The sequence below is a fragment of the Oryzias latipes genome, chromosome 1, assembly GCF_002234675.1.
Source record: "Oryzias latipes chromosome 1, ASM223467v1".
NCBI classification, from domain to species: Eukaryota; Metazoa; Chordata; class Actinopteri; order Beloniformes; family Adrianichthyidae; genus Oryzias; species Oryzias latipes.
The window spans coordinates 14,205,347-14,217,803 of NC_019859.2; the positions used below are offsets into that span (position 1 = coordinate 14,205,347).

The 12,457-nt window shown below is 39.1% G+C and overlaps 1 protein-coding gene across 29 annotated transcripts in view; it reads left to right on the forward strand.

Annotated features, from left to right (window-relative positions):
• The window catches only part of LOC105358519 (uncharacterized threonine-rich GPI-anchored glycoprotein PJ4664.02-like), a 44,178-nt gene that overhangs the window by 2,351 nt on the left and 29,370 nt on the right, over positions 1–12,457 (forward strand). For 24 of the 29 annotated variants that reach the window (XM_023956937.1, XM_023956829.1, XM_023956852.1 and 21 more), the window contains exons 4-19: positions 56–2,808; positions 3,016–3,080; positions 3,278–3,426; positions 3,505–3,573; positions 3,797–3,841; positions 4,420–4,674; positions 4,904–4,960; positions 5,155–6,669; positions 7,015–7,238; positions 7,403–7,467; positions 7,736–7,884; positions 7,962–8,009; positions 8,201–8,257; positions 8,424–9,689; positions 9,956–10,012; positions 10,892–10,951. In XM_023956937.1, coding sequence (XP_023812705.1) covers positions 56–2,808; positions 3,016–3,080; positions 3,278–3,426; positions 3,505–3,573; positions 3,797–3,841; positions 4,420–4,674; positions 4,904–4,960; positions 5,155–6,669; positions 7,015–7,238; positions 7,403–7,467; positions 7,736–7,884; positions 7,962–8,009; positions 8,201–8,257; positions 8,424–9,689; positions 9,956–10,012; positions 10,892–10,951 — 6,834 coding nt within the window. The remainder of the gene's footprint in view (positions 1–55; positions 2,809–3,015; positions 3,081–3,277; positions 3,427–3,504; positions 3,574–3,796; positions 3,842–4,419; positions 4,675–4,903; positions 4,961–5,154; positions 6,670–7,014; positions 7,239–7,402; positions 7,468–7,735; positions 7,885–7,961; positions 8,010–8,200; positions 8,258–8,423; positions 9,690–9,955; positions 10,013–10,891; positions 10,952–12,457) is intronic. The other 5 variants (XM_023956837.1, XM_023956846.1, XM_023956888.1 and 2 more) reach the window with 5 other exon arrangements.

The window sequence follows — 12,457 nt, forward strand, 5'->3', positions numbered from 1 at the left end:
AGACATGTTTTTTTTCTAGAACTTGTCAACATTCTTTTTATCCCTTTATTTCCAGAAGCACAAACAACTGACTCACCAGACAACTCTACAGCCACCACAACCTCACTAGAAAATATAGGATCAACTGCTGTCATGACTATAATCCCGGTCACAACACAGTCAATGCAGGATGTCTTCACAAGCAACACAACAATGTTACTGGTCACTGCAACCATAGAACCAGGTCAGGAAGCCTTAACAGTTGCTTCAACAGACACAGGGACTTCAGCACCCACCCAAGAAAGCTCAACAGCTGGAACAAACACACCATCCCAAGAAAGCTCAACAGCTGGCACAACTTCACCACCAGAGACAGTTACTTCAGCCTCTGCCCAAGAAAGCTCAACAGCTGGCACAAACACACCCGCCCAAGAAGGTTCAACATCTGGCACAAACATACCCACCCAAGAAAGCTCAACAGCAGGCACAAACACACCCGCCCAAGAAGGTTCAACATCTAGCACAAACACACCCGCCCAAGAAAGCTCAACAGCTGGCACGAACATACCATCCCAAGAAAGCTCAACAGCTGGCACAACCTCACCACCAGAGACAGTTACTTCAGCCTCTGCCCAAGAAAGCTCAACAGCTGGCACAAACACACCCGCTCATGAAAGCCCAACAGTTGGTGCAAACACACCCGCCCAAGAAAGCTCAACAGCTGGCACAACCTTAACACAAGAGACAGTTACTTCAGCATCTGCCCAAGAAAGCTCAACAGCTGGCACAAACACACCCGCCCATGAAAGCTCAACAGCTGGCACAAATACACCCGCCCATGAAAGCCCAACAGTTGGTGCAAACACACCCGCCCAAGAAAGCTCAACATTTGGCACAAACACACCCGCCCATGAAAGCTCAACAGTTGGTGCAAACACACCTGCCCAAGAAAGCTCAACAGCTGGCACAAATACACCCGCCCAAGAAAGCTCAACAACTCGCACAACCTCACCACCAGAAACAGTGACTTCAGCCTCTGCCCAAGAAAGCTCAACAGCTGGCACAAACACACCCGCCCAAGAAGGTTCAACATCTGGCACAAACATACCCACCCAAGAAAGCTCAACAGCAGGCACAAACACACCCGCCCAAGAAGGTTCAACATCTAGCACAAACACACCCGCCCAAGAAAGCTCAACAGCTGGCACGAACATACCATCCCAAGAAAGCTCAACAGCTGGCACAACCTCACCACCAGAGACAGTTACTTCAGCCTCTGCCCAAGAAAGCTCAACAGCTGGATCAAACACACCCACCCAAGAAGGTTCAACATCTGGCACAAACATACCCACCCAAGAAAGCTCAACAGCAGGCACAAACACACCCGCCCAAGAAGGTTCAACAGCTGGCACAAACATACCATCCCAAGAAAGCTCAACAGCTGGCACAACCTCACCACCAGAGACAGTTACTTCAGCCTCTGCCCAAGAAAGCTCAACAGCTGGATCAAACACACCTGCCCAAGAAGGTTCAACATCTGGCACAAACATACCCACCCAAGAAAGCTCAACAGCAGGCAAAAACACACCCGCCCAAGAAAGCTCAACAGCTGGTGCAAACACACCCGCCCAAGAAAACTCAACAGCTGGCACAAATACACCCGCCCAAGAAAGCTCAACAGCTGGCACAACCTTAACACAAGAGACAGTTACTTCAGCATCTGCCCAAGAAAGCTCAACAGCTGGAACAAACACACCCGCCCAAGAAAGCTCAACAGCTGGCACAAACACACCCGCCCATGAAAGCCCAACAGTTGGTGCAAACACACCCGCCCAAGAAAGCTCAACAGCTGGCACAACCTTAACACAAGAGACAGTTACTTCAGCATCTGCCCAAGAAAGCTCAACAGCTGGCACAAACACACCCGCCCATGAAAGCTCAACAGCTGGCACAAATACACCCGCCCATGAAAGCCCAACAGTTGGTGCAAACACACCCGCCCAAGAAAGCTCAACATTTGGCACAAACACACCCGCCCATGAAAGCTCAACAGTTGGTGCAAACACACCTGCCCAAGAAAGCTCAACAGCTGGCACAAATACACCCGCCCAAGAAAGCTCAACAACTCGCACAACCTCACCACCAGAAACAGTGACTTCAGCACCTGCCCAAGAAAGCTCAACAGCTGGCAAAGCCTCACCACCAGACACTTCATCACCCGCCCAAGAAAGCTCAACATCTCGCACAACCTCACCACCAGAAACAGTGACTTCAGCACCTGCCCAAGAAAGCTCAACAACTGGCAAAGCCTCACCACCAGACACTTCATCACCCGCCCAAGAAAGCTCAACATCTCGCACAACCTCACCACCAGAAACAGTGACTTCAGCACCTGCCCAAGAAAGCTCAACAGCTGGCAAAGCCTCACCACCAGACACTTCAGCACCCGCCCAAGAAAGCTCAACAACTGGCAAAGCCTCACAACCAGACACTTCAGCACCCACCCAGGAAAGCTCAACAGCAAGCACAACCAAATCACCTGTTGAAACAACTTTAGAACCAGCCAGGGAAACTTCGACAGCTAGCACAACTACTCCACCAGTAACCACAACAACAACCACAACTGTTGCAACGACCACAATATCCACAACAGCTATTAAAACTACTACTACAACTACAGCCAAAACCACAACTACAACTACTAAAGCTGCCCCAATTCCAGAGCCTGTAATCAAGCTAGGATTTAAGGTGGAAGAAAAGTTTACTTCAGACCTTGAAAACACAAGTTCACCATCATTCAAGAAATTGGAGATTGAAGTTACCACTGCAGTAAGTTTTTCATCTATTCTCCATTTATAATAAAGTATGTAGTAAGTATACTGCATTGTGTATATATAAAATGCATATTCTGTATATATATATATATATATATATATATATATATATATATATATATATATATATATATATATATATGGAGGGTACACTTAGGTGAATGGAAAGTCTCATTATTTTTTCTTTTCTAACTTTTAAAAGCTTGACAAGGTCTACACGGATAAATTTGGATCCCTCTTCAATAGAACGGTCGTCACGAAATTTAGGTATGAAACTTGCCTTTCACCAGTTGTTGATTTATTAACCTTTGTCCCAAATAGTAATTTGTTTGAGCATTTAAAACCATTTGTCTGTTGTTCATAGCTTGTCTAATGATCAAATGTGTTGAAATTTGAAGTCATTTTTTAATTTTTCTTACTTTGAAAAACTATAATGGAAAATAAAAGTACACTTTCTATTGCAGCCAAGGATCCATTGTAGTGGATGCTGAGTTGATCTTCAATAATGTGACAGCACTACCAAATTCTAGTTCTGTGACTGAAACCTTGACGGAGGCTGTAACCAGTCAAAACTTTTCCCTCAGTGTCAACACATCTTCAATTTCAGCAGCCCGTAAGACTTTTTTTGCTCACATAAAAGCATTGACAATTTATATGGCACAAGATCATTAATGGTATGTTTTATTTCCAGCTGTCTTCACAGAGCCTAAACAAGAAACCCTTCCTGAAACCACAACAATTAATTTAACTACCCTACCAGGTACGACAATGCCAAAATCATGTCATAAATGTTTACTTACCAAGTACAATAAAATGAGTCATTCAACTGCAAAACAATTGATAAATTGTTACAGTCAGTTGAAAGAAAACACAAGGTAGTTTTACAAAGTAATTAAAAAAAAAGAAAATTAATTGGAATGTTATTCCCCTCAATATGCAGTCTGAAGAGATATGACTGCATATACTTACTTATTCCGTTTCAGAACTTACAACAGCCACAATTGAAAGTTCCACAGCTCCAACAGCAGGTAAATCTACACCATATCTCAAATTTTTCACATGCAAAACATTTTTTTCCTCTCTACTAAAACATGGCTAATAAAGGAGTTATCAAAACACATTTACCTCATGTCAGCTAATTAGAAAACACAAAATATTACTGATTATTGTTTGTTACAGAAATTATTGATTAGTTATTTAAATTAACAGATCAGATTATTTCCTCTCATTAATATAATATTGGCATTTTAATGGTATTGACATTGAATATACAGATATACAGAAAATTGACTTGAAATAAAAAAAAATGCTTAAGAGGAACATTAACTTATTAATCTAAATATTTCATCACCATCCACCTCAACCTCAACAACACTACAGGCAAACTCCCTTTTAACATTAGTAATATTGACATCACCAACAGTCAGTGCAACCCCACATTTTGAAACCACAGCTTCTTAAGCAGACAGTGCAATCTCACCATCAATAACCATGACAACACCATCCAGTACAACCCTCCAGTCTGTCTCTGTGAATTCATCACCAGAGACTAATACTTTGCTATCGATGAGGCAGACAACAACAGCCACTATATTTTCGTCAACAGTTGGCACGTCTTCACCATTACCCACTACAACTTCAACGCCACTTGAAACAGCCTCATTATCAACCACCATGGCTCCCCAACCAGCCACTGAAACTACACCAACAGTCACTGCAACTTCACCTCTAGTCAGTTCATCTTTACCATCAGCCACCACCATGGCAGAGCGTGTTGAAGAAACTTCACAAACAATCAACATGACATCACCAACACTCAGTGTGGCATCAGCATCTACACTGCCCACATTGTCTTCACCCGGTAATTGTTTGTGTTTTGAGTGTTTTGATATTGACTGATTTGTTTTTTGTTTTTTAAAAAGGGGGATTTGAATATTAAAAAATCATTACATTTAAGCCCTTTCACACATTTGTCATATTAAGTATATTACAAAAGTTATCTTTGAGAGAGGAAAACTATTGACTAAGGTCACTGATTTTATGTCTATTTTTTTACTTTTATATATTAAAATTAACTATTTTTCTGGCAGACACTGTAGTACCAACAACAGCCTCTACAATATCTGGGATTTCAACTTCCACATCAGGTATAATTGTGTCCTTTATACCTTCTTTAAGTCTGCATGCAAATCAGAACATACATTAATCTTATGTGCTAAGTCGCATTTTTGCAAAAGTGTCTAATTGTGTATAGATGTTTCATTTCTTTTTATTTTTACATTTAAATGTATAATTAAATACCTAACTTATTTTTAATCATCGTTCATAATCTCACTGCTAGCTAACCCAGCAACAACACCATCAAACATAACCTCACCAGCTGGGACAATCACTTCAACACCAATTATTTCAACATCGCAACCATTTGTTGAGACTTCACCTCCAGAAAGCTCAAGTTCAACATCAATAAGCACAACCTCAACACTAATCAGTGCAACATCAACACCAGTCAGTTCAACATCAGCAGAAGCCAGTGGGACTTCACCTTTAATCGGTACATCTTCAGCACCAGAAAGTCTAGCTTCACAACCAGCCATAGAAGTGTCAACAGCAACTAGTGCAGTTTCAACACCAGAAAATACAACATCCCCAACTAACAGTGAAACTTCACCATCAATCAGTGCAACATCAACACCAGTCAGTTCAACATCAGCAAAAGCCAGTGGGACTTCACCTTTAATCGGTGCATCTTCAACACCAGAAAGTCTAGCTTCACAACCAGCCATAGAAGTGTCAACAGCAACTAGTACAGTTTCAACACCAGAAAGTACAACATCCCCAATTAATAGTGAAACTTCACCATCAATCATTGCAACATCAACACCAGTCAGTTCAACATCAGCAGAAGCCAGTGGGACTTCACCTTTAATCGGTACATCTTCAGCACCAGAAAGTCTAGCTTCACAACCAGCCATAGAAGTGTCAACAGCAACTAGTACAGTTTCAACACCAGAAAATACAACATCCCCAACTAACAGTGAAACTTCACCATCAATCAGTGCAACATCAACACCAGTCAGTTCAACATCAGCAGAAGCCAGTGGGACTTCACCTTTAATCGGTGCATCTTCAACACCAGAAAGTCTAGCTTCACAACCAGCCATAGAAGTGTCAACAGCAACTAGTACAGTTTCAACACCAGAAAGTACAACATCCCTAATTAATAGTGAAACTTCACCATCAATCATTGCAACATCAACACCAGTCAGTTCAACATCAGCAGAAGCCAGTGGGACTTCACCTTTAATCGGTGCATCTTCAACACCAGAAAGTCTAGCTTCACAACCAGCCATAGAAGTGTCAACAGCAACTAGTACAGTTTCAACACTAGAAAGTACAACATCCCCAACTAACAGTGAAACTTCACCATCAATCAGTGCAACATCAACACCAGTCAGTTCAACATCAGCAAAAGCCAGTGGGACTTCACCTTTAATCGGTGCATCTTCAACACCAGAAAGTCTAGCTTCACAACCAGCCATAGAAGTGTCAACAGCAACTAGTACAGTTTCAACACCAGAAAGTACAACATCCCCAACTAATAGTGAAACTTCACCATCAATCAGTGCAACACCAACACCAGTCAGTTCAACATCAGCAAAAGCCAGTGGGACATCACTGGCTACAACAGAAACACCGAACTCAGAAAAAGTCACAACAGCTTCACCATTTGTCAGTTCAGCATCTACAACAGAAAGCCAGGCATCAACTTTAGCCATTACAACCTTACCACCTGACAGTACAGCATCTACTATAGTAAACACCACAATAACAACAAAGTTTACAACCACATCAGGTACAGTAATGAAGTCTTAAGTTGAAATATTTTTTTTCCGTTTATTTTTATTGATATATACTATCAGATAATAAATTACCAAAACCTTTTGAAAATCTCCTACCCTATTTATGGAAATTTTTAAAATGAAGAAAGCTACAAATACATGTTGGTCAATCCCTGTCATACGCCACATTTTTAAAAAGTAAAATGTAGTTGTATTAGCAGCAGATCTCAATCAACCTCCTGACAATACAACAGCTGGACACCAAAAACAACCACTAAAGCCTGACGAATACACAAAGCATCCTCACTTTCTTTTACCAAGACCTCACCTCTATCTATTGGTCTTTTTCCCCCCGCTAGCAATTAAACCATCAGAACCAACTATAACAACAATGGACCATACAACAACAACAGCTGCTGTACAACCAACAACAACAACTACACAGACAACAACCACAATAGCTGCTCCAAACCCGAAACAGACGATTAAATTGTTTTTTAAACTGGAGGAAACATTTACTGACGACCTTCTGAACAATACCTCACCAAAATTCATCAGTCTCGCAGCAAACCTTGAAAACCAAGTAAGTGTGCTTAGTTGTTTTTTTCGTTTTTCTTTCATTTTCTTTGTGCAAAATTAAGTAAAATTCCTGGGTTAAGAGTCGATGGTTAACTTGTTTAAATGAAAAGCATAACAAGGAGATTTCTGAAACATTGCTCATGTAAATCTCCTTTGTGTTTTTTACAGCTTGACGGCATTTATAGGTTGAAATTTGGAACACGATTTCTGAGAGTGATAATCAATGGTTTCAGGTAAATGACAATGTACCACATTATAGGTTAGATATTGTTTATTAACCCTTTTAAACATTAGGATGCAATGCACGAACTTAATACTTCAGTGATGGGTAATATTGTGAAAGGATTCAGCATTTATGTCTTTTAATTATTTGATTCATCATTGGTGTGACTCGATTTATTTCACACCGTCTAAAAATTTGTGAAGTAACAATCAACAGTAACATTTTTTGGTGGTTTATGTGTGACAATAACAACTGTTATTCCCTCTTATGTCTTGCAGGAAAGGTTCAATTGAAGTAGATTCTGAGCTAGTATTTAATAATGCAACCTCAGTGCCACAAACTGCTGAAGTAGCAACTACCCTGATTGATGCATACAATAGTTCCAACTTTAACTTCACACTGAACACAACAAGCATCTCTGCTTCAGGTAAGCTGTTGTAAAACCTACTGAGAAACACAAAGGAAAGCATAGATACCTATATTTTCTAATATTTATTTTGACAGTTACTGAGACAACCACAGTTTCACCTGTGACGTTGGATACTACAACAGGTAATTGGATTCATTTATTTTTTACTCTAATACTGTTATTCAATTCAGAGCTTGTTCTACATCAAAAAAATCAAAAAAGTAAATTACTAAGGTATCTTTAAAAGAGAAAAAATATTGACTACGGTCACTAATTTTTTTTTTCTTTTTCTTTTTTTACATTTATATATTAAAATTAACTATTTTTCTGGCAGAAACTATAGTACCAACAACAGCCTCTACAACATCTGGGATTTCAACTTCCACATCAGGTATAATTGTGTCCTTTATACCTTCTTTAAGTCTGCATGCAAATCAGACCATAAATTTATGTTATATGCTAAGTTGCATTTCTGCAAGTGTCTAATTTTTTACATTTAAATGTATAATTAAATACATAACTTATTTTTTAATTATCTTTCATAATCTCACTGCTAGCTAACCCAACAACAACACCATCAAACACAACATCACCAGCTGGGACAATCACTTCAACACCAATTATTTCAACATCACAACCATTTGTTGAGACTTCACCTCCAGAAAGCTCAAGTTCAACATCAATAAGCACAACCTCAACACTAATCAGTTCAACATCATCAACAGTCAGTGAAACTTCACCTTTAATCAGTACATCTTCAGCACCAGAAAGTCTAGCTTCACAACCAGCCATAGAAGTGTCAACAGCGATTGCTTCAACTTCAACACCAGATAGTACAACATCTCTAACTAATAGTGGAACTTCACCATCAATTAGTGCATCATCAACACCAGTCAGATCTTCATCACCAACAGCCATTGGAACTTCAGCATCAAGTAGTACAATTTCAGCACCAGAAAGTCTAGCTTCACAACCAGCTATAGAAGTTTCAACACCAATTAGTACTGTTTCAACACCAGAAAGTACAACATCCCCAACTAATAGTGAAACTTCACCATCAATTAGTGCATCATCAACACAAGTCAGTACAACATCACCAACAGCCATTGGAACGTCAGAATCAATTAGTACAACTTCAGCACCAGAAAGTCTAGCTTCACAACCAGCTATAGAAGTGTCAACAGCAATTAGTCCAGTTTCAACACCAGAAAGTACAACATCCCCAACTAATAGTGAAACTTCACCATCAATCAGTGCAACATCAACACCAGTCAGTTCAACATCACCAAAAGCCAGTGGGACTTCACCTTTAATCGATACATCTTCAACACCAGAAAGTCTAGCTTCACAACCAGCCATAGAAGTGTCAACAGCAACTAGTACAGTTTCAACACCAGAAAGTACAACATCCCCAACTAATAGTGAAACTTCACCATCAATCAGTGCAACCTCAACACCAGTCAGTTCAACATCAGCAAAAGCCAGTGGGACTTCACCTTTAATCGGTGCATCTTCAACACCAGAAAGTCTAGCTTCACAACCAGCCATAGAAGTGTCAACAACAATTGGTACAACTTCAACACCCCTAACTAATAGTGGAACTTCACCATCAATTAGTGCATCATCAACACCAGTCAGTTCGACATCACCTACAGCCATTGGAACGTCAGCATCAATTAGTACAACTTCAGCACCAGATAGTACAACATCCCCAACTAATAGTGGAACTTCACCATCAATCAGTGCAACTTTAACACCAGTCAGTTCAACATCACCAACAGCCAATGAGAGTCTATTACCAATTGCCACAGGTTCAACATCAGGTAATCTTTTGTTGAAGTGACTCATTTAAAATATGATCTATGTCAACTAGTTAAAAAAAAAGTCTCTTACTACAACAAACACAATAAAAACGGGGATTTAGTTCATTCTTAAATTCAATGACAATGCCTGTAGGAAAAGGGAACTTTACAATAAGAACCACATTTTTTTAATCAAGTCTCTTGGACAAACAAACTTAAATGTGTCTCTGGAATTTATTTTGTTTATATTAATCAAATGTTGTTGCTATTTTTTATGTCTTCGGCAGAATCTGTACCACCCACAACCTCACCATTAACAACAAGTATTTCAACTTCAACATCAGGTAAAATTTTGTCCTTCTTACATTTTACGAAATTCTGCTTGCAAAAACCATTTTAAGATGTATTTATGTTCTTTGTTAAATTACATTTTTTTGTAGATTTTAATATTTAATTAATGCATAATGCGTAATTTCACTACTAGTTAACCCAGCAACAACATCAAATATAATCTCACAAGCTGTGACAATCACTTCACTACCAGTCAGTGCAACTTCAACATTAATTACTTCAACATTGCAACCAATCATTGGAACCTCCCCGACAGTGAGCTCAAGTTCACCTTTGTTTACTATAACTTCAACACCAGTTCCAACAGCAGTCAGTGGAGCTTCGCCTTCAATCAGTACATCTACAATACCAGCCAGTTCAACTTCACCAACAGTCTGCTTAGGTTCCTCATCATCTAGTACAACTTTAACACCAGTTACTCCAACATCACCGACAGTTGAACTTCACCTTTAATTAGTACAACTACAACACTAGTCAGTTCAACATCACCATTTGTCAGTGGAACTTCGCAATCAATCAGTACAAGTACAACACCAGTCAGTTCAGCATCACCAACTGTCATTGGTAGTCCATCACTACAAGTTTGACAGAAGGTTATATTATGGAGAAGTGACTTTTTTTTCAAATTTGATCTCCGTCAACAATATTTTAAAAAAATATTCTACCACGTCAAACACCATGAAACAATAGATTCAGTTTGTTCTCAAATCTGATCACACTGCCTGAAGGAAAAATCAGCTTAACAATATTTTTCCTATGATTTTTTTAATCAAGTGTCTAAGAAAAAAAAACATACATAACAATATGGCGTATGTCACTAGAATGTTATTTATTTATTTTTTTTAAACAATTAAAAACTTTTTTTTCTTCAGCAGAAACTGTACCACCTACGACAGCACAATTACCGACAGGGACTTCAACATCCACATCAGGTAAAATTGTGTTAACTTAAAATCCACTTTTGCTTTTAGTTATTTTATATTTGTTGAAAGTACATTTTTATTAAAAACTATTGTACATTGTTTTGTATTTTTAACATGAATGCTAAAAAATATATATTATTATTATTTTTAATACTAGTTAACCCAGCAACAACACCATCAAACATAATCTCACAAGCTGTGGCAAAAACTTCACAACCAGTTAGTGATGCTTCAACACTAATGACTACAACATCACAACCAACTATTTGAAATTAAGGACCGCTGAGCTCAAGTCCAAAATTGTCTTTTTACAACCTCAACACCAGTCAGTTCAACATTGACAACAGCTAGCGCAGGCTGTTGCCATTGCTGCTGCTGCAGCGAGGGTCTTGGTGTGGGGGTGACAGGGCACTCTCCCTCTTCTTTTTACAGTCAATCATCCACCTTAGAAGAACATAAACACTCACTTGAGCACAGGTGTTAGCTCACCTTTGCACAAATAGTTTGCGTGACTAATTGAAATGTTTCACATGTGTTGTTATGAAGGCGTAAGTATTTGTGAACATTAGTTGTATTGTGTACATGTTGACATGTTTGTGTGTGAAAATTTATTAAGCCGACAGGTATATCTATAGCATTTGAGTATGTGTGTGGACAGGCTCCACCCCTTTTAGCTTTGCATTACTTCTAAACCTAATCGTAATGATTATAATCATCCAGCAACTTGTTGCTTTATGCTTTTTTTACCCCCTTTCTATAATCATCCTCCCCCCTCCAACATCTCTCTTTCTTCTTCCCTCCTTTTCTTTTCCGTTCGGTCCAACTAAAACATGTTACAAATATAAGTAAGATGAAGAAACTTTAGCCTAAATTACAAAAGGGGTCAATTCAAATATACACCTAGTGTGAAAAGATTCACAACCCCTTTCGTGACAGTAAAATATGTCTAACACAAGAGGCTTTCAGCTCTCATCTGTTTGTTCAGCTGTTGGACAAGACTAGAAAAAAAACAGATAGTGCAACTTCACCATCAGTCAGTACAACTTCAACACAAGTCAGTTTAACATCTGTAACATTAGGTTCAAGCTCACCAGCGATTAGTTCAACTTCAAAACCAGTCAGTTCAACATCACCAACATTTAATGGAACCTCTCCATCAATCAATACAATAACAGCATTAGGCAGTTCAACAGTCAGTGGGAATGTACTACCAGTTGCTACAAGTTCAAGACCAGGTAATGCTGTCTTGGAGTGACTTGTTAAAATCTGATAACAAGTATATCAATCAGTCCGACCATCCAACCACACAGAGAGAGTTTGCCAAGCACAAGTCCAACGTCACCATCGGTCACTACAGTCTTACCAACAATTACTTCAAAATCCCAACCATTCAGTGAAAATTCACCACAAATTTTTTTTTGGCTACATCAAACACTGTAAAAATGTAGATCTTTTAAAATATTTTAATTCCATTTGTCAATAAAAGTCAAGGTCATTTGTTTTTTTCACTATTTA